Here is a 22944-nt window from a genome sequence, read left to right as displayed (position 1 = left end):
ATGTGCTATATAGGTATATAGATCTAGTTTGCTTAATTCAGATGATCTCAAGAGATTTCCATTGCATCTCTTATTTTATGGCTTGGGCAGGAGGCATTTTTTTCGATTGGTAACATAAAGCTCATGAAAACTAAAATTAGCTTGCTTGAAAATCCAGTTTAGTGGCTAATCTAGAATTAGATCCTAGATCAGAATTTCATTACAACTGCCTTTATGTTAACAGTGAAACATTCCCATGAAATGATTGATATAGAGGTTTTACCTTTACGTCTACGTCGTCTGTGTTGTTTTCTGTACTTGAAGTCCATTAGGTCATACAGTGTTATTTCTCTTCTGTTTTTTCATTTTACTGCTAACTTTTATGAGGTTCTATCTCAAAAACACTATAGCTCCTCGTTTGAATAAAATCTTACATTTATTCTTAATTCTGAAAAATATTTTTATATTATAAATTTGTAACATTTCCTTAACCTGCATAGACTTGATTTTCTGTCTGGTTTAAATTTCATTTCACATATTATGAAAACACGGTAGCTAAATCTCATGAAAAATGTAGTGGGCATCTTTTTTAGATATAAATTAACCATAATTCAAATAATATACTCTCAGAATAGCATATTATTTTATAATAATAAAATATTTAGTCCTACCATGAAGACCACAGCTCTGTTAACGAGGCCTTGAGGAATGTGCATTGATCCTAAAGAATATATATGCTTTCACTGCGGCTTAGGTGCTCTTTATGACTCGAAGATTCATCCTTGGAAGCTGGCCAGAAGTCTTTTTCAGTCTCTGTCCATACTGTGAGAACCCAATTCCATTTCTACTTTTCCCTATCCAAGAGACGATTGTGAAGTTTTGAGAAAATTAATGCAACAACAATGGTTCTTCAATCTCAGGACAATACCAGAGACCCTTGCCATCATACTTATTTCTCTAATATTGCCATTGAATCTTACTTTCGAACTTATAAGCAGCGGTGATATCTGAAATATTTATCACCTGATCAGAACATGTGCTCCCCAGTCACCATGAACGCTGCCCTGAAGAGTTGGGGTGGGTGTATTAGTAATAGAAAGCCCACATGCGTAACTTCCTCCACTTCTGTTACCGAAATATTTTCAATTAATAAAGAACTGCTTTTCAGGTTGCTTTATATAATTGTACTGCTCTATATGTAAAATTTAATAGTTTTTTAAAAATCTACCTGATTTTATTGGAAAAAATAATCAGAGTAGAAGTAATACTTGTTCAATCTCTCTAGGCTAATTCTCAGATTGTCATAGTTCAGAAGAGTTGGCAGCTTTGCCCAACCATGAGGAGTCATTTTTCAATAATGCTTTTTATACGCTCTTGTCATGTGCAAAAAAGGGAAGGTGGTCCTGTGTTGAATGCTTAGGAAAGAAAATTGCGTCGAACTGGTTCCCATTTCCTACAATAATACAAACATCAATTCATTGACTTAACGTCCACGTATTGAGTGCTTGCTGTGTGCTGGTGACTGTCCTTTGGACTTAGTTTCTAGGGTGGGAGACAGAAAATAAGCATTAAGTGAAAGCATAATATAATTTCAGGAAATACGTTGTACGAAAAAATAAAACAGAGCAAAGCAATAGAGAGAGGCTGGAAACCAGAAGAAGAGTTCTTTGAATGATGAAGATAATGATATTAATTATATATTTTATATAATGTTTATTGATCTGGCACTATTCTAAATAATTTATAATTACTACCTTGCTTACTACTCTCAAAACTGTATGAAATGTATGGTTACTATGCCCTTATGTAGAAGAGGAACTTGAGGAATAGATCTTAAGCCAGCTGGACAACGTAATACAGCGCGATGGTCAGAAACCACGTGTACAAGATGTCTTGCTGTGTAAATAAGCAAGATAAGAACTGAAAAATGACACCTTTAATTTAATATTTGAAAGGCAGTAAAATTTTTGAAGGTAATGCTGTCTTCAGTGTTTTAGGGCAGCCTTTCCTAAAGAGTGTTTGTGGAGTTCAGCTGCAGATAATGGGTGTTAAAATAGCTGGAAAAATAAACAAACCAGAGAAACACTTGTGGGCATGACAGGTTAAGGACCTCCAAGAATCCAGAAGTGGAATAAAAGGACGGGCAAAGACTGTCAATATCAACTTGTTCAGAGCTCTGGAAAAGACCTTCCACAGTTCAAGGAGTGTTTATTCAAGAAAAATGGTGGAATTTTGGTAAGAATAGTGAGTTTTGTGGCATTTCCCTTTGCCATTCCCATGACACTAGATGCCAGCTCTGCAGTGGCCTTGAGAGCTGTGGCCTTACAGCCACGGCCATGTGAAGACCAGTCTCCTGAGAGCCGCTGGAGGGGGCAGGGTAGGTTTGAATATTTCCACAAAGTTCTGATCCAAGAGATTTGTCACAATTTGACCTGTACTGTGGTTTCCAGGAATAGGCACATTTACAGAACCATGACAGATGAATACATGCATCAATCTGTCCTGCAGGTAACTTCCAACCAGTATAACCTTGAGCTTTTGCCATAAGAAACTAAAAAGAATTAGTATATTGAGAAGGAGATCTGATCGGTGGTTACCAGGGAAAAGGGGGGGTGGGGGGAGGGTATGGAGGGGGAAGTGGTGTACCCACAACATGACTAACAAAAATGTACAACTGAAATTTCACAAGCTTGTAATCCATCATAACATTAATAAAAAAAAAAAAAAAAAAGAAACTAAAAAGAAAAGCCAACTAATCCCAAATGAGTGGAAGGAATGAAGTAATAACTATGAGAGTGGACACAAGTGGAAGAAAGAATATAAAAACAAGAGAGAAAATCAACAAAACCATGTTCTTTGCAAAGAACAACAAAATAGACAAATCTTTATCTCACTTTATCCAGAAAAAAGGAGAGATCATTCAAATTACTAAAATCAGCAATAAAAGCATGGACATCATTATTGACCTTACAGAAATACAAAGGGTTATAAAGGCATACATTGAACAACTTCATGATATTTAATTATTATCAGAAAAACTGCCTTTGGATAAACCAATAATTCTAAAGTGCAAATTATTATTTACATAGATTTCTCTTAAGATTGACTCACTTTTATTAACAACCCAGAACAAAAAATTCATCTTATTATCCAGGGATATATTTTAAAACCAGAAAATAGTTTTATATATATGTAATATAACATAACCTGGAAGTTATATTTCTTAAGAGTAGATATTTTTATAAAACTTTTTTTGAGACTTTTTCTTTGTTTTAATAGACCAGAAGAGCATCTGATAACTACTTCAAAATATTCAATTGTGTATAATTTGGGGTCAGGAAAAACACATTCTTTGTGTGTTGCAGGTGCTTCCATTTACTTTTAGAGGTAAAAATTTCAGCCCTACCACCTGCATACCTCTGGGCATAGACGGCGTAACACTTCCTTCGGGGTGACTTGGCCTCATGCTCCTCAGCTTTCTGAAGCCATCTGTCCTTCTCCTGCCTCACCCAACAGCAGGGCTGACTCTAACACACACGTGCTCTTAATCTGAAATGTGGCACCCAATCTCCAGTGCTCGGACATGAGCCACTCAATAAATATTTGACAGATGAATACATGCATCAATCGGTCCTGCAGGTAACTTCCAACCAGTATAACCTTGAAAGTTTGTTTAAGAACAAAATAATTCTTGTTGAATGATAGTCTGAAATAGAGGTGGCTCATTCACCCTTCCAGATAAAGTAATTTTGGATTATATGGGTTAGTCCTACAGTCGTATGCCCAGATGCCATCTTTCTGACCTTCCTGTATAGAAGTGATTTTTAAGTCCTTGGAAATACGCTCATGCCCTTGTATAGGGTATTTGAGTAATGCGCTTTGTGAAAAGTTTAGTTGTTTATGCTATATTGTTTTCTTTTGTAAGAACTTCTAGGAGAAATATATTCAATAGTATTGATACTTCTAGTCATTTTTTAAATCTCTTGTAATTGCTACATCAGGTAACTGACCGTGTTAAAAATTTTTAACAGTAAGGAAAATGGAGCAAAAGTTTTTCCCTTATTCAATATTATCTCCTTGCAAGTATGTAGTACTTCACAGAATTTGTTTTGTAATTTAATTTTTTCTTGCCTTCAATTTTTTTCTTACCCAATGTTCCTTCATTCTATTTCTTCACTAATTTTTAAAGCAATATTGTATATATTTTTGTAAGCTCACTTATTATAACTCTTTTTAGATAACAAAGTAGAGTCTAAATGAAGTCTTTTACTGAAAATAATCAAAGGCTTTGACCTTAATATGCATGTTATAGATATAAGCAATTTGAAATATGAAATTTTCTTAGTTTTTCTTTTAGTAAGAAGAACTGAGTAAAATAATTAAGCAATAATAGGTTTTCAGGTTATTAAAAACAATCACCAACAATTTGTAAAATTATAAAGACTTCCTTTACGAAATCTCTACAACTATTTGACAAGAAGTATCAATATTGAGAGGCTATTCCAATGGAAGATCTGTGCTCAAAATAAATGAAATAAATTTTTTATCATCCCTTCCAGTTAGCTCTATGATAATATTTATTTGGGTTTTTTAATCTTAAAATAAATATCCAGTTCTACTTGTACATTGTGTTCCACAAGTTATATCAATATTCTAAAAAGTTTACTGGACTCGTGCCTTAAAATAACTATTCCTGGCACCTTAAGGGAGGAAAAACCATCCCTAAACACAAAACCCCATCCCCAAAGATGCCTTACTATATTAAAAGCTATGAAAGTCCATTCATTGCTTTTGTTATGTTGTCTCTGGGACCATTAGACCTTATAACGGGGACTCCATAAACTAAATCACTTGGCTTAAAATGCACATAACTTCTCGATATTTCCCTAAGCTCCCACCTAACGGACTGAGAAGAAAATAGGCCATCAAGGAGTTTTATCTCATTGCTCAATAGACAAAATTCTAAGAAAACAATGGGTTGTTCCCCAGATGTTTCATAAGATTCTTTGGAGAGAAATACAACAGAGGATCATTAATTAAGCTTTTATTCATTCAACAAGTATTTACTAAATGCCTAAAATAATCCAGGGAATGTGCTGCGGGCTGGACACTCTGAGTCAGAGTCCGAGGTCCTCCTCTCAAGAGGCTGCAGTCTAGGGGCGGAGACTGGAAACACGCAGTCCATGACAGAATCCTGAGAGGAGAGGTCCCTGGGGAGGGGTGCTCACTGGGATAAATGAGAGCTGGGCAGATGTCATGAAGGCCTTACCTCATAGATTGATGACACTTGAACTCAATTCTGTAGGCCACATGAGAATTAACCAGGTACAGTGTGACCTCAATCACCCAGCTATAGCTCTTCAAAATGGGTGAATCCTTTCAGAAAGTTTGATTCCAGCTGAAGGTTCTGTGTCCCAGAGATTCCCAGCAAGGAATTCACAGACATTTTTCCTTTAATCAAACTTTGTGTTTGCCCTTTAACCTTCTAAAAAGTTACTGCCAAAATGATTAACTAAACTTTCCCTTATTAGTATTCTTCTTTTGAACATCTTTTGTTCACAATACGAGTGTGGTTAAGAGATATTTTAAAATATGAGGTCCCGCACCAGGAAATTTCTTCAAGTCCTTATGGAAATATTTCTTTTGCCTTTCACGTTACGGAAGTTGGCTAGATAAACAATTTTGTGAGAATTATGTCCAACCAACCTCATTTTATTAAATTCCTTTACTTTTGCAAAGTCTGAGAATCAAGATTTAATTCCATTTTTTTTTTTTTAAAGATTTTATTTTTTCCTTTTTTCTCCCCAAAGCCCCCCGGTACATAGTTGTGTATTTTTAGTTGTGGGTTCTTCTAGTTGTGGCATGCGGGACGCTGCCTCAGCGTGGTCTGATGAGCAGTGCCATGTCCGCGCCAGGATTCGAACCAACGAAACACTGGGCCGCCTGCAGCGGAGCGCGGGAACTTAACCGCTCGGCCACGGGGCCAGCCCCTGATTTAATTCCATTTTTATCTATATTGTTTTAATTCTTATAGTCAAATTTTTCCTAGATGCTTGGAGTATTCTTTTTTCGTGAAAGTCACGTGAAATAATTTTGCGTATCTTGAAAATTTGAACTAGGAGCCTATGCTATTTGTTTCTTTGAGTTTAGAGATTTCAAAAGCTTGTATTTATCTTGAAGTATTAATAAACATCTTTTTTCTCACAATTAATAAATTTAATACTACTTTGTGATTTCTAAGTAGTATTTTAATTATTTGAGAGCGTAACTCATTTTTCATGGTGTTTATATCATTTGTCCATATATTTGAGGACTGATTTTAGATATTACTTGAATACGATCTGAGAATTTTCTGTTTCTGTTATATTTCATATTTTTTTCTTGATTCTTCATTTTAGACTCAATTTATAATGTTATTTTTTGTTGTTTGAGGATTTTGTGTTTGTCTCTCCAAATATTTGTATGAAGTTTCTCTGAAGTTCATTTCACTCTGCATATGCTTCTGAAGGTTCTTTTAAATGATTTTATTTTCAAATTTCTTCCAAACTAATTTTGATAGATTCATAAACAAACCAGCTATGTTAATTTCAGGAAATAATTTAGGGTCAATTTCTGAACTGAAATTTGTAACAAAGTAGTAAGAATTTTTTCAATCCTCCATTATAAAATCTATAAACTAACTTCTATGTATATATATAAGTATATATGTGTGTGTGTATATAAATACTTATATGTACACATATGCTACACTGCGGAAATACACGTTTAAGATAATGCACACACATACCCACATAGAGAGCACTCCTGTGTGGGTATGCGTGTTTGTGGCTTTGTACGTGTGTGTGTATCTTCAGATGTTGAAATATATTTGAAACCTCCAGAAATTAAGGTACTTTGTGACTTTTGACAAGTTATTTAATCATTCTGAGCCTTAATTTCTCTATCTGGAAAATAGACTAATGATATATGATATTCGAGTTATTAGAAGGATTAGTGTTAGAGAACCTTTCACAGTCACGGCAAATATTTGATGCTTGGTATGTGGCGCTTACTCTTCACGGCCAGTTAGCATATTTGGATGACAGAAAGAGCTGTGTTTCCAGATTATGGAAATCTAGATAGAAAGGCTGTTTCTTAATGAGCCATTTTTTTTAGGAATAGCGACTCAAACCACTTATTAAGGTCTAAGCACGTTAACCTCGTGGAGAAAATCTAGGGAAAGATATTGTTACAGTTCTAACCAAGCGCTCTTATTTTGCTCAGTAATTAACAGCATCCTTTTTGATGAGCTCTCTTTAAATTACACTTTGTTTTCTTGTGAAAAACTATACTACCAAATCCCTATCTGGACTTATTTTTGTCTTTACCATAAACATGTATTCATAGTTACACATATATTGACGTCTTTAAAAAACATTTTAAACTAACATCTATTACTTTATAATGTGCTTTTTTTTTCCGCTTAAAATGAAACTTGATACCTATCTGGGTCACACATATAGTCTTACTTTACCATAATTAAAACCATATTCCTACCAAATATAGACTGAGAGAAAGGGAGTGGGGAGAGAAAGGGAGGGAGGGAGAAGGAGAATGGGGATGCTACCCTGACTTACGAGGGCCAGCACTGTAAGGTGGAGCTGCAGCCTCCTGCCTCCTGGACCAGCACTTGATCCATTATGGTGCCTTATTTTGAAAAGAAAGAAGAATCGATCCATAGTAAATCATTTAAAATCATGTCTTCCTAATATTAATACCAACATTTGCTTTTACAATAAGGTTCCCCCCTTGCATTTCAAGTGCAGCCACCAACTTTGTAGATAAGTGGAGTTAGCAGCTTCTGCAATAGCTTAATTTGACTGGGGGTTTTTTGTAAGTATAATTGGAGGGTTGATGAGATATTTTCTGAACAAAATATTGTCCATGGTTCTCAAATTCTCCAAATTTATTTAACTCCTTAAGGGCCTCCTTAATATTAAAGCTATTCTTATTATGCAAGTGTGAAAATTAATGCCTTGTAAGCAGATTATTTAGTCAAGTTCACCGTCTCTGGGCTGAGGCCTGAAGGGAAAGGAAGATTTTCTTCCGAGGAACAGAAAAGTTACATTCGTCACTTTAGACGAACATATTTCATGGTTAGAGTTAAGTGAAATTCCAACAATGGCCACACAGAAATTATGTTCAGCTGTGAGTAATAGAAAACCAAAGGGCACTGATTTACGGAAATTGGGGGATTTATTTACATTACATAATGAGGAGTCACAAGACAGGTGGTTTGAAGCTGTCAGGGTGACACCTCTGAGATTCTCCTTGCCTTTTCCTCGTAGTCGTGAGACGGTTGATGCAGATGCAGCAGCATGTCCCTCCCTGTTCTAGGCAGCAAGGAAGGGGGAGTGGTGTTCACATTTGGAAAGCAAACATTCTCCCAATGTTTTATAAAAAAGAATGATGTCACATGTAAGCGTGTCTGGGAAATGTAGTTTTTAAACTGGTTCATGCAACACCCAATAAAATTGTGGTTTTGTTAGTAAAGGAAACAGAAAATTCATATTGGGTAGGCAACCAGCAGCCCTTGCAATACAGTTATTTCACACAATGCATTTCTTTTCACGACTTTTATTCTATGCTAAGAAGTGCCTGTTAACTCTATTTAAAAAGAGAATATAAATGTATATATTGGAATACACATTTCCCCTACCTGCTTTCTTCCCCTATGTAATTGGTCAAAACCATCAGGAGTCTTACAAAATTTTATCATCTTTTACCATTACGTTGTACTTACTACAATGTTGTCTTCATACGGCTTATCTGATAGCTATTAAAAAACTATGTTTCTGCAGTGCCCTTGCCACGCAGTTTAGATGTTTAATAAGCAGTGATACTGTACCACCCAGAAAGGAATCTATTTTAAGCTCAGACATCCAAGCAAACATAACCCTTGCTTCAAAGAAGACTGAAAATCGCTCTCCTGTAGTCATCGTGTACAGATGACAACCAAGAAAGGCCTCCTAATAAGAACTCAGTTTAGGAAAAATCAGAGAAGGCAAGCAGTTGGCATGCCTTACAGCATTAAAAAAAGACGCACAATTGTCCCTGAAAATCAATTTGTAAAGTTGCTATGTACAGCAAGTTAATAAGCAAAGTGTAAGAAAAGATCTTTTCATAGCACTTGAATAATTTTCTCCCGTTCTATAAAGTAATGCAGACAGTTGAGAAACAGAGAGACACCATCCACTTCTCATGCCCTGCTTCTCCAAAAGGACAGGCTTCAGAAGAACTAGAAGTGATTTAAGTTGCGTTCAAAATGCTCACAAATGAATACCACTGAATTAATAGTAGGTATATATGGTTGCTTACATAAAACAGGCAGAATGGCCTTTTTGAGGGGAGGGTAAAATTTTTAAAATGCTCAAGGGCTAGCTATTCTGGTGCTATTTTTCTCACATCTTAAATCTGTTAATCGTGATGTGTTACCGTGGTTCTTTCCTGGAATCTATCAGTTTTATAAGAGGATTGGTTACGATAAATAATTGTCAGGAAAGAATGCCGCAAACGTGTAGACATGCCTTTGTTATTCTTGGTATTCCAGTAGATTAGTTGTGAATGTCTCGGTAGTACCTTAAAGTCATTGTCCTTGCGTAAGCTAAAGGAATCTGCTGAAAGCAACACAAATGTAGTGTGTGTGGTAGTCGTATCTGTAGCCAAGAGCCTGGGAAATAAAGTCGACAGTGTATCTTTTTTGGTTTTGTTTTGTTTCAGTCATTGCAAACGATGGATTTTATATAATACTGAAAGGCCTAGCTAGACCTCAAACACGGGTATATAAAAGTCTGGTGGAAGAAAATGAGTCAAAAGCCTCCTTCATAGCTCAGAATTACCACAGCTTTGTTTTTGATGAAGACTTCAAAAACTCTCTCCTTGCTGGGCTGCGCATACCTTCGTGTGACTCAATGGTAAGAAATGAATATTTGCTTTTTCCATAAGCATTAAAGTATCATTATTGTAACATTTTCTCTCTTCCAGATATTTAAATCCAGATATCTTTAGTAGTTCTGAAATATTCAGGATAATATATGTTTTAAAAATAAAAATTATGCTATTACTATTGAACTTGAAATGTGTTGAAAAATTTCAATGAGGGATGCCTTCAACAACACGCTGCCCACTCCCAGGGGTGGTGTAGGGCATTTGATAACTGAGACAAGGCCAATGTGGTTGAATCACTGAATGAGGAATGGGGGTAGTTGTGCTAAGGGAGATCGAGCAGGTGATTCAAGGAAAGGGAGATAGAAGACAGATCACTCAGGGCCTTTTAAATCAAGTTAAGAATGTGTGCTTCTCCTGTTTACATCCAGAGCAAGGCTAAGGCAGTTAAGCAGTTGATTCCATCACCAGCAGAAAGTCTTATTTAAAGAAACTCCTTTGCTTATATGTCATATTTCAAGACTATCAACAGGTCGAGAAATAAAAGCTCAATGTCTTTCTTTATCTCTGGGTACTCCACATGGGGGTCAGATCTGGTTTGACTAGAATTGTGGCTAAAAAAAACAGATTTTGATTTAGAGTGGTCAAATGTTCAGATTAGAAAAGAGTCAAAGGAACCAATTAAAGCCAAATTATTTCACACTATGAATTGAAGTCAGGACAACCTAGAACATTCTCAAGTTCAAGAAGAATGAGGATGGATATAACCAAGAAAAGAAAAACAAGGATAAAAAATGAAACAAGAACATAAAAGTATATTGTCAATCACACACACATAGGTAATGTTTCTAAATCTTCTTTCCTGATAGGGATGGAAAATAATGCCACACACCATGTACCTGGTACCATTTCAATCTGCTTTAGAAAAAACTATCACAGTTAGCACAGCAGCTGTAATTAGGGTGGCTACTTGGTTGACTTTGAAGTAGCCAACCGCAATCTTCCAGGATCTACTTGTTTGTTTTTTGAGAGAAAAATTCATGGATTAAATGGGAGTATGATGGGACCACCACTTCTGAATCCTGCGTTAGGTCTGTGATGACCATACTAATCTCTGTCATTCTACCTGGGATGTAGTATTGTTTGTTTTTTTTCCCCCAGCTTTATTGAGGGATAATTAACAAATAAAAATTGTATGTATTTAAGATGTATGTTTTCATGTTTTGGTATATGTATACATTGTGAAATGATCACCACAATCAAGCTAATTAACATATCCATCATCTCACATAGTTAGCATTTTTGTGTGTGTGGTGAGAGCACTAAAGTTCTTCCCTCTTAGCAAATTTCAAGTGTACAATTCAGCATTGTTGACTGTGGTCACTATGCTACCTGTTAGATCTCCAGGTCTTACCTTGCATAACTGAAAACTTTGTGCCCTTTGACCAATAGCTCTCCATTTCCACAACTGGCAGGATTTCCTTCTTTTAAAGGCTGAACAATATCCCATTGCATATATATAACACATTTTCTTTACCCATTCATCCATGAATAGACATTTAAGTTGTTTCCCTGTCTTGGCTATTGTGAATAATGCTGCAATGAATATGGGAGTGCAGAAATCTTGAGATACTGATTTCGTGTCTTTGGGTGTATACCCAGGAGTGGGACTGCTGGATTATATAGTAGTCCTATTTTTAATTTCTTGAAGAAAATCCATACTGTTTTCAATAATGGCTGTACCAATTTACGTTCCCACCGTGTACAAGGATTCTCTTTCTTCCATATCTTTGCCGACACTTAACTTTCATCTTTTTTATAACATCCATTCTACCATATGCGTGAGGTGATGTCTCTGTGGTTTTGATTCGTGTTTCCCTTATGATTATGATGCTGAACGCCTTTTCATATACCTTTGGGCCATTTGCATATCTTCTTTTGAGAAAATGTTTACTTAGGTTCTTTTCCCATCTTTTAATTGGGTTATTTGTTTCTTTGCTATTGCGTTGTGTGAGCTCCTCATATATTTTGAATATTAACCTCATCAGATATACGGTTTGCAAATATTTTCTCTCATTCCATGGGTTGCCGTTCACTCTGTTGATTGTTTCCTTTGCTCAGCAGAAGCTTTTTGGTTTGACACAATCTTGCTTGTCTATTTTTGCTTTTGTTGCCTATGCTTTTGTTGTCACATCCAAAAAATCATTGGCCAGATCAACATCAGGAAGCTTTTTCTCTAATTTTCTTCTAGGAGTTTTATGTTTTCAGGTCTGACATTTAAGCCTTTAATCCATTTTGAGATGGTTTTTATAAATGGTGTGAGATAAGGGTCCCTGTTCATTGTTCTGCATGTGGATATCTAGTTTTCTCCCATTCCATAGGCGCTTTTTCATTTTCTTGATTGTTTCTTCTGTTGTGGAGAAGGTTTTCAGTTTGATGTAGTCCCACTTGTTTAGTTTTCCTTTTGTTGCTTGTGCTTTTGGTGTTGTATGTCAAGGAGCTTCTTTCCCGTGTTTTCTTCTAGTTTTACCATATCAGATCTTATGTTTAAGTCTTTAATCCATTTCAAGTTTATTTTTGTGAGTGGTATAAGGTAAGGGTCTAATTTCACTTTTCTTGTGGTTATCCAGTCTTCCCAGCACTATTTGTTGAAGAGACTATCCTATCCCCATTGAGTGTTCTTGTCAAATGTTAGGTGACTGTATATGTGGGGGTTTATTTGAGATCTCTGTTCTGTTCCATTGGTCTATGTGTCCATTTTTATACCTGTACCATACTGTTTTAATTATTATAGCTGTGTAGTATAGTTTGAAATCAGGAAGTGTATCTACAGCTTTGTTCTTCTTTCTCAGAATTGCTTTGTCTATTCAGGGTCTTTAGTGGTTCTGTACAAATCTTAAGATGTTTTTATGTCTGTGAAAAATGCTGTTGGAATTTTGATAGGGATCGCATTGAATCTATGTAGGGCTTTGAGTAGTATTGACGTATTGATATTAATTGCCCAATCCATGAACATGAGATATTTTCCCATTTGTTTGTGTCTTCTTAAATTTCTTTCATCAAAGTCTTACAGTTTTTGTTGTTCAGAGCTTTCACTTCCTTGGTTAAATTTATTCCTAAGTATTTTATTGTTTTTGATGCTATCATGAATGGGATGGTTTTCTTTATTTCTTTTTCAGATGTTTTATTGTTTTGTTTGTTTTTGTTTGTTTTGTTGTCAGTATATATTTTTTCCAATCTATGAACACAGGATGTCTCCATTTATCTGTGTCTTCTTTAATTTCCTTCATCAGTGTTTTATAATTTTCAGTGTACATGTCTTTCATCTCTTTGGTTAAGTTTCTTCCTAAATGTTTTATTATATTTTTTATTGGTCTTATAAATGCAATTGTTTTCTTAATTTCCTTTTTGTAGTTTGTTCCTTGTGTATAGAAAAGCCACTGATTTTGTATGCGGCAAAATTTGTATTCCTGGATTCATTTATTATTTCTAACAGTTTTTGGTGGAGTCTTTGGGGTTTTGTACATATGGGATCACATGTGTACATCTGAGAACAGAAATTTTATTTCCTCTCTTCCAATATGGATGTGTTTTCTTTCTTTCTTTTCTCCTCCTCCCCTTCCTCTTCCTTCTTCTTCCTTTGCTTCCTCCTCCTCCTTCTCTTTCTTCTTTCTCCAATTTCTCTGTCTGGGACTTTAGTACTATGTTGAATAGAAGTGGCAAGAGCATGCATCCTTGCCTTGTACTGGATCTTCGAGAAAAAGCTTTCAGTTTTTCCTCCATTGGTTATGATGTTGGCTGTGGGCTTTTCATAATAGCCTGTACTGTGTTGAGGTACACTCCTTCTATAGCTATTTTGTTGAGTGTTTATCATGAATGGGTGTTGAATTTTGTCAAATGCTTTTTCTGCATCAGTTGAGATGATCATGTAGTTTTTATCTTTAATTGTTAATGTGGTGCATCGCATTGGTTAATTTACAAATACTGAACATTCTTGCATCCCAGGGATAGATCCAACTTGGTCATGGTGTATAATTCTTTTAGCATACTGTTGAATTCAGTTTGTTAGCATTTTATTGAGTATTTTTGTATCTACGTTCCTCAGAGATATTGGACTACAGTTTTCTTGTGGTTTCGTTGTCTGGCTTTAGTGTCGGGGTGAGATTGGCCTCATAAAATGACTTTGGAAGTGCTCCCTCTCCTACTTTTTGGAAGAGTTTAACAATGATTAGTATTGATTCTTCTTTGAATATTTGGTAGAATTTACTTGTGAAGTCATTCTCTCCTAGGCTTTTCTTTGCTGGGAGATTTTTTATTACTGATTCATTTTTCTTATTTGCTATTCATCTGCTCAGGCTTCTAGTTTTTCTTGATTTACTTTTCGTAGGATGTATCTTTCTAGGAATTTATCTGTTTCTTCTAGGTTATCCAATTTGTTGGTATATAATTGTTCATATTAGTCTCTCATGATCCTTTTTATTTCTGACCCATCTGTTCTAATGTCTCCTCTTTCATTTCTGATTTTATCTATTTGAGACTTCTTTTTTTCTTAGACTAAGAGTTTGTCGATTTTATCTTTTTCAAAAAAACCCTCAGTTTTATTAATTTTTTCCTGTTGTTTTTCTGTTCTTTATGTGACTTATTTCTGTTCTAATCTTCATTATTTTCTTCCTTCTGCTAAATTTCTGCTTCATTTATTCTTTTTCTAGTTCTTTTAGGTGTAAAGTTAGTTTACATGAAATTTTCTTTTTTAGTATAGGCATTTACCACTATAAACTTCCCTCTTATGACTGCTTTTACTACATCCCAAAGTTTGGTATGCGTGTTTCTTTTTTTCTTTTTTTCTTGTCTTGAGATATTTTTTAAATTGCCTCTTGATTTCTTGTTTGAGTCAATGGTTGGTCAAGAGTGTGTTGTTTAGTTTCCACATATTTGTGAATTTTCCCATTTTCTTCTTGTTACATATTGTTGTTGGAAAATATACTTGGCGTGATTTTGATCTTCTTAAGTTTTGTGAGGACTTGTTTTGTGATCTAACATGCAATCTATTCTGGAGAATACTCCTTGTGTGCTTAAGAAGAATGCATATTCTTCTGCTGTTGGGCGGAAAGTACTGTGTATGACTGTTAGGTCCATTTGGTCTAAGATGCTGTTCGAGTCAGGTATTTCTCTGTTGATTTTCTGCCTGGATGCTCCATCCACTATTGAACGTGGGCTGTGGAACTCCCCTGTTCTCACGTGTGTCCCTACATCTAGAGCGAGTCTCCTATAGACAGCATATCACTGGTTCTTGTGTTCTTTATATGGTCGTTGTTTTTTATCCATTCAGCCACTCTATGTCTTTTCATTCAGAAGTTTAATGCATTTACACTTAAGTGAGGACATACATTGCTGTTTTGTTAACTGTTTTCTATCTGTTTTTCTAATTGTTTTCTAGTTGTTTTGCTTCCTTCCTCTCTTCTTGTTTTCCTTTGTTATTTGATTAATATTTTTTGGTAGGGATTTGTGTCAATACTCTTTTTTCTTCTTCTTCTCACCAAAGCTTCCCAGCATATAGTTGTGTACTGTAGTTGCAGGTCCCTCTGGTTGTGCTATGTCGGCTGCCACCTCAGCGTGGCCTGATGAGCAGTGCCATGTCGACGCCCAGGATCCAAACCTGTGAAACCCTGGGCCACCGGAATGGAGGGCACGAACTTAACCACCGGGCCACGGGGCCAGCCCCCAATTTTATTTTTTTATCTTTTGTGTATATTATAGGCTTTTCTTTGTGGTTACCTCGAGGCTTGCATAAAATACCCTGTATCTGTCTATTTAAGTTGATAACAGCTTAACTTCAATCACACACAAAACTCTACACTTTTACTTTGTGTACTTGTAGTCAGAATTTGCTTCTTTTTGTATTGTATATCTATTAACAATTTTTTGTGGTTATAGTTATTCTGAATACTTTGTCTTTTAACTTTGTATTAGAGTTTGAGGAAATTTATATGCCACCATTACTATGTTACATTAGCTGTATTTGACTATATATTTGCCTTTAACAGTTAGAGTTATGCTTTCACATTGCTCTTTAGCAGGTTTTGGTTCAGTTGAAGAAATCCTTTTAGCAGTTCTAAGGCAGGTCTAGGGGTGATGAACTCCCTCAGTGTTTGCTGGTCTGGGAAAGCCTTCATCTCTCTCTCATTTTTAAAGGATAATTTTGCCAGATATAGTATTCTTCATTGGCAGTTTTTTCTTTTAGTCCTTTGAATATATCATTCCGCTCTCTCCTGGCCTGCAAGGTTTCTGCTAAGAAATTCACTGGTAGTCTTATGCAAGTTGCTTTTAATGTGATGAATTACTTTGCTCTTGTTGCTTTCAAAGTTCTCTGTCTTTGACTTTTGAAAATTTAATTATAATGGATAGATGTAGTCCTCTTTACATTCAACCTCCTTGGGTTCTTTGGGCTTCGTGACAAGTTAATGTCTATTTCCTTCTCTGGGCTTGGGAAGTTTTGGATTGTTATTTCTCTAAGTAAGCTTTCTGTCCCTTTCTCTCTCTCCCCTCTAAGTAGATCGCATGTGTGAAAGTGGTGCTGGGTCCAGGGCATGCATGCACCAAGACACAGGGGCTGCAGCATTGCCAGCACTGAGGGGTGCACCGTAGTTCCAGTTCCAGGGAGACACAGCAGCATGGGCTCCATTTTCTCTGCCTGCTGGGGTCCACGTTGGCGACGACTGTGGAGGGCCTCAGCAGCAAAGGCTGTGGGGTCCTCAGTTGTGAAGGCTGCTGGGGTCATCTGCTCTCCCTTACCTCCCACCAGAGAACTCACCTTGGCACTGAGCTGTGCTGGCCTGGGGAATGGAGTGACACAGGCAAAAGGCTTCATTCCTTTTTCTAAGTGGCTTTCTTGGTATTTTGTGCTCCGCTGGGATGTTGCGCCTTCTTAATCATGCTCCAACACTCTCCCACAACGGTTTTCATTTGTGGATAGCTGTTAAAGTCTTGTTTTTGTGGAGGCATAAGTGTTGAGTGAGACCTCCTAGTCTACCATCTTGCTGGTGTCTTTCTGATTTACTATCTTGGCTGAGCTGGAAGAGGGTAGGGAGAGAACAAGTTCAGAGGCTTCCACTTGATCTTCCTTGCTGGTGGCTCTCACCACGAGGGCCAAGAAACCAATGTGGGAACTCTACCAAGTACCCATTCAAATTATAATTTAAGGTCCATGGAAATTGCCATGAGGTGGGTCTGTGGACCCAGTGAAGACACTGTGAACCAGACCTGAGCCAAAACTCCATTTATTTAAATGCATTCTCCATATTCCTCACTGTAACCGATGGCTGCTTTATGTACCCAGGTTTTACAGTTTCAGGGTTAAATAGAATACTTGCTAGGGTTGTGAAAGCAACCTTAAGTGGAGCTATGCTATCCTTACAATTTGGTACTGGACCCAATCTTTAGCTCTTTCTGTCTTCCAACTGTAGAAAAGGAGATTTTCTTTATATGCTGTGTGGAGCCCTTGGGTACCTACCTCACCTTAAGCTGATGATTGAGTTCTGTCAGACTTTCACTGACTTTCTCCAGGGTGTTGATATCCCCAGCAAAAGGCATTCTGTTCCATGGTTCTTATAATTACTCATCCCCCAACATCTCAAAGATCTGAGACGTAACTTCTAGTACATTTGCTTCTGCCCATACCTAGCCCTGTTCAATACCATTAAAAGTTCTATCAGCTGTACTGCTGCAGCATGTCAGAGACGATCAGTACTGCCGTGATGGATTTTTATTGCAAGCTGGCTGGTGGGCAGTTCACACCTCTAAAATCCTATTCTCCTCTATTTCTGATAGAATACTTTGTCAAAAAAGGATAGAAATAAAGGCCGACAATTTTGTTAGCAACTCTAGAGCTTTTGTCTTTGTTTAAGTCAGCTGAAGGACAAATATGTGATTATTCACTAAAATTTATTTCAGAATGCTAAAAACTTAAATTAGCTGCACTGACTATCTCCTATAGGAAACGTGAGTTATATTTGTAAAACGTATTGCTCCTTGCCTAGTTTTAGTAACTGGACTTTCTGTGTTTTTATTTCACAGGGCTTTTAAAAATAAAAGTATTACTACTCCCAAAGATCTGTGCTTAGGAATGTTTTTGTGGTTTTTCACAAATAATCAAAGGGTTATTTCTTTTCTCTATTTGGCTTCTTTGCCATTATTTACTTTTTTATTGTGCTGCATCAGAGAATCAAATTACGAAGAAGAAGAAAAAAGGTAATAACACCTTTCCTCTTCAATTTAATCCCCTAACAGTTTTATAAACGAGTGGGCATCATCTAAGTATAATGCATATAAGATAAAAAACAAAAGGATCAAATTAAGTTTTCAGGATGTAACTACAGTTCTGAGTAAAAATTGTTAGCACTGCAAACATCTGCTGGACTTATTCCCCACCACAGACGTAAACTGGACTAAAAAAATTAGTGCAATGAAAATAGAAAGAATTCACGTTTTTGCTTTTCTTGATATTGATTTATACATTAAAACAAAAAGTGTTCATCTTACAGTGTTTTATATAAGGAAAAGAGAGAAAAAATTATACACTCCTTTACAAGATCACCAACTTAGATTCAAAGTAGTTTTAAAATCTTTAATTCATTTTATCTTTTCTAATTACCATCAAAATTTTTCAAAGAACGATCATAAAGAAAATCAAATTTCCTTAAAGCTATCTCAGTGTGCAATGGTATGTGGTAACACACCTACACACACACACTCTATATTTTATACTTTATGTATTCTTATATTTGATATATATATATTTTACTATACTGCTGTCATTTATTGAAATGTATTTTTGACGTAATAAAATTTAGCAATATTATAACAGCAAATTTTTAAGTTGAAGACCCTCAATAATTATTAAAAGAAATTTCTTGTTTATTAATAGAAGTTTTCCTTGAAAAATAAACATTTGAAGCACTGTGGAAAGAAATCATTTGGTAAAAATGTGTATTGAGAAAGATGGATGCAGTACACTGAAATTATAAAATAGCTTTATTATTTTTTCCTACCAAAGCTTTCAAATAAGCTGTGTAGTATTATTCTTCTGTGCTCCCTGGATGAAATCTCAGTCACATCCTAAGACTTAACAAATACCCCTGTTCTTTGAGATATTAAAAATTCCATTCCTGTCTTTATATCAAGATTTCAAACCCATCATGCTTGGCAGCACAGCGTGTGCCTTATTGTGGCATAATTCTTCAGTGGGGAAAGGTGTGTAAATCCGTTTATTCCCATTTTCTTACTTTGCATCCTCTTCTGCTCACTAGCCACTTTGTCGGGCTCCTCTCAGCTCAGATCAGAAGGGAAGAGAGGATGGATATTAGAGGTAAAATTCTACGGGTGATTTCTGTGATTCAATGTCTAAATGCAGTCTTTGTATCTTCTTCCCCTGTAACTCCCTGGAAGGGTGCCGTCTCCTGTAGTGGGTTATTTAATACCTTTTGTTCATGGCTTCGGGCAGTGGAGACCATAACAGTCTCTCTTTTAGGTCAACTCACCTCTGTCATTTTGACAATAGGAAAACTGCACAAAGCACTCTGTTATATAAATAGCTATCTATCTACCTATCTAGTCTTTATATGTGTAAATTTAATTTTATATAACTTTAAATTTATATAAATGTAAGTTTAACATCCTGGCATAACTGGAAAGATTGCATTTAATATTCTTTATATTATAGGTTTACATACAACATCCTATTACATATATATGTGTATTTTTTTCTTATTTGCTTATTTCTATATGAAAACTTCCATGTAATTTTACTTTTTCTTGAAACCTACACAAATTTGGCAAAATCTGTGAATGATTGAAATGTACTTCTTTACCTTATGGGTTTTGCCACACAAAAAACTCAGTTTCAACAAGGTCGTTTTAAAAGGAAAGCTTTTGTGTGTGTGTGTATATGTGTGTGATGCTACAGATTCACATTTAATTTGACTAGTTTGATTAAGGACTTACTAGGTAGGAATTTTTTTTGTGTTAAGAGCTTCAGTGGGTGTATGATGCAATCTCGAAATGACTAGGGGTGTAGATTTTGGAATTGTCCAAATAGAAATGTGATATTCAATCCAAAAAATAAAGTCCTTGAGAAAAACAATATTAGAAAGAAAGAGCTGAATTCAAGGAGCAAATCTTGAGAAAATTCCACACCTGGTAAGGAGAAAAATAGCCACCAAGGAGCCAGCCAAGGAGCAGCACTAGAACAGTGACGGACTCCTCGAAGGTAAGGGAGAAAGACGATTCTAGAAAGATGCGATGAGGAAACTGTCAGCAACGTTTTGGACCCTTCCTTCTACAGTAAGTGCTTGGCGTGGAGCCCTCTTATTTTGTTGCCTGGTTGCATCTCATGACCCATGTGAGCAGTCGTTAGATGAGTTGACAGCATCCTAGACAGGAGAAAATGCTTCCTTTGATCACTGCAGTTGAACTAATAAAGTTCAAACCTTTAACCTGAGAGTTTTGTACTTTTTCTTTAGCAACTTTGCTCTTTATCTCTAAAAATAAAACATGATTGACTTGCCTAATTGCACATTTTCCTTTAGCAGGTGGGATGCTTTGTTGCCTTGATAATTCTTACAAAATTAGTATTTATCAATAGTAAAACAAAAAATACTTATTTTTTCCCATCTTCCTGCTCTTGTAAATGTTATGCTATTCATCTTTCTTACAGATCTGGCCTTTTGTTTTTGGACTTTGGTAAGCACGTCTCCAAGCAGGCATACAAATCAACACACGCACACACACACACGCGCACACACATGGAGCACACACGCATGCACACACGCTGTTATTTGACAACATTGTGATGGAGCCATGGGATCGCTGAAATAAAACGTTAAGAAATGCTCCTTGTCTTTAATAGGGAACAAAACTAACTCTTGTTGCAAGAATGGTACACGATTAGGTGGGAGTTGGTCCTGACGTGGAGGACTATGGCATTTGGAGGAAGAGCAAATTCACTGTGTGTTAGACTGGCCAGGAAAACGTCATGGAGTCAAGGATCTTGAGTTATGTCTGTAAGGAGAGGTGATTTATACATCAGTGAATAAGAGAGGCACTACCTCCTTATTTTATAGAATTCTGCTGAATATGGTATATAATGAAGGGGCTATCAGCTATGTTGCACCCTGCCCACACTCTGTGGTCTTAAGCAGTGGTCCTGATAGCACCACTTTTAAGAGCACACGGGGTGGTGGTAGATCACACTTTATGGTCTGAAAACATGGGCAACTTACTGAGACTTTAACTTCAGGTTCCATACCTGTACAAATTGAACTAGTAATAATATTCACCTCATTGATCATTGTTCATATTAAGTGAGATTCTATAAAGCACTGAGAACAATGCCTAGCATACTGTGAGAACTCAATTTTTACCTGCAATTATTATTGTCATTAATGGTGTTTTTGTTTTTCATTCCATCCTTTCTACCAATTATTTCTATTATTTTTTTTGCTGGGGAAGATTCATCCTGAGCTAACATCTGTGCCAATCTTCCTGTATTGTTTTGTATGTGATAGACCTCCACAGCAGTTGGTGAGTGGAGTAGGTCTGAATCCGGAATTGGAACCCGTGAACCAGGGCTGCCAAAGAGGAGCATGAAGAATTTAACCACTCTGCCACAGGGCAGGGCCCCCCTTGTATCATTTTTTTATCTTCCAGCTGTCATTATTTCTTGTTAAAACTTTGTGATAACCTCTTATCCTTGTATTTAATCTATAACCCCTCTCCGTTCATTATCCACATTGTCGCTAGAGAGACTTTTGTAAAAGTCAAAAGTGATTGTGTAGCTCCCTTGCATAAAATGCTCAGTCATTTCTAGTTGCTTACAAGATGACATTCAAACCCCTTTGCACGGCTCTCAGGGCCCTTCATGACTGTCAGCAGCCCCCCAGGGCACCTTTCTCTAGCCATGCAAACTACCTGCAGTTCACTGGGGGTTTATGTTGTCCCCACACTTCTGCTTTGTGCACCTGGAGTGACACGTTCCTCTGGAGTTTCTTCAACATCTCTCATGCCTCCTCAAGAAAGTAATCCAGCTTCGCTTCCTCTCACTCTCCTGTGCCCTGATATATTTTGTATGACCCTCTGGATTGTGATGTTAGTTTTTGTCATGTGGCTTACTCTTTCCTTTGTTTGTTTTTAGTTTTTGTTTTCCTTCAAGTGTGAACTCCCTGAAGTTGGTCTGTCTGTTGGTGTTCCTTCCACCTGCTGTCCACAGGTGTGGTGCTCGGCATAGATACGTAGATGATTTAAAATAAAGGTGTTTATGGGGGGACGACTAGGAAAATGAACAAGTGAATGAATGAGAAGATCCCAGGTAGGAAAGACAAGGTGGGCAGGGAGAGGGAGCGTAGACAGCAAGGAAACCTTCCGGTCCGTTGACTGAGAAGACAGGATAGGCCGCCCAGGCAGGTCAGGCGAGTCTTTAGAGCCAGCTGAGAGTTCATCTCTGATGAGAGCGTAGAAAGGGACTATCCTAGCCACTTGAAGAGAGGGCTAACTTCCGGAATTTCAGGAAGATTAATTTGAGAGTGTGTATCATTCTCCAGTGTCTTTTAATTCCTGTTGTTTTCTTGAAATTTGACACCGTGTCCAAAGAAAGCTAGCCTTTATAACCTTTAGAGCAAATTTAATATTTTCATATCGGAGCCTATGGACTTTCCTGCATCTTTAATACTCTGCTGTGTGTCAAAGGATGCACTTTTTAATTAAGCTTTTCCTCTCATTCCAAGGAATGCCTTAATAAATTTTTCTCTAAAAGTAAAAAACATAAATAATATACATTTGATATTCATAATGGCTAGAAAACTCAGATTTCTGGAGAAAGAATCACTGGTTTTGGTACTATTCCAGTAAATATTTTTTAGTGAAAACTACGAGTATTTCAAAGGAAAAAAACAATCATATCTCTTGGGTTCCTTGTTTAAATATGAAAAGACAATGCCATGCTTTAAATATTTACCAGCACTTTTTAAAATGGATGTGAGTACTAAGTTA

The 22944-nt window shown here is 36.5% G+C and overlaps 1 protein-coding gene across 1 annotated transcript in view; it reads left to right on the top strand.

Moving 5' to 3' along the window:
- CNBD1 (cyclic nucleotide binding domain containing 1) overlaps window positions 1-22944 on the top strand; it is a 391920-nt gene that overhangs the window by 215643 nt on the left and 153333 nt on the right. Inside the window, exon 7 of the mRNA XM_070480954.1 lies at window positions 9739-9932. Within this exon, the coding sequence (XP_070337055.1) occupies window positions 9739-9932 (194 nt within the window). The remainder of the gene's footprint in view (window positions 1-9738; window positions 9933-22944) is intronic.

The sequence above is a fragment of the Equus asinus genome, chromosome 12, assembly GCF_041296235.1.
Source record: "Equus asinus isolate D_3611 breed Donkey chromosome 12, EquAss-T2T_v2, whole genome shotgun sequence".
NCBI classification, from domain to species: domain Eukaryota; kingdom Metazoa; phylum Chordata; class Mammalia; order Perissodactyla; family Equidae; genus Equus; species Equus asinus.
This window is presented reverse-complemented; position numbering and strand designations above follow the sequence as displayed.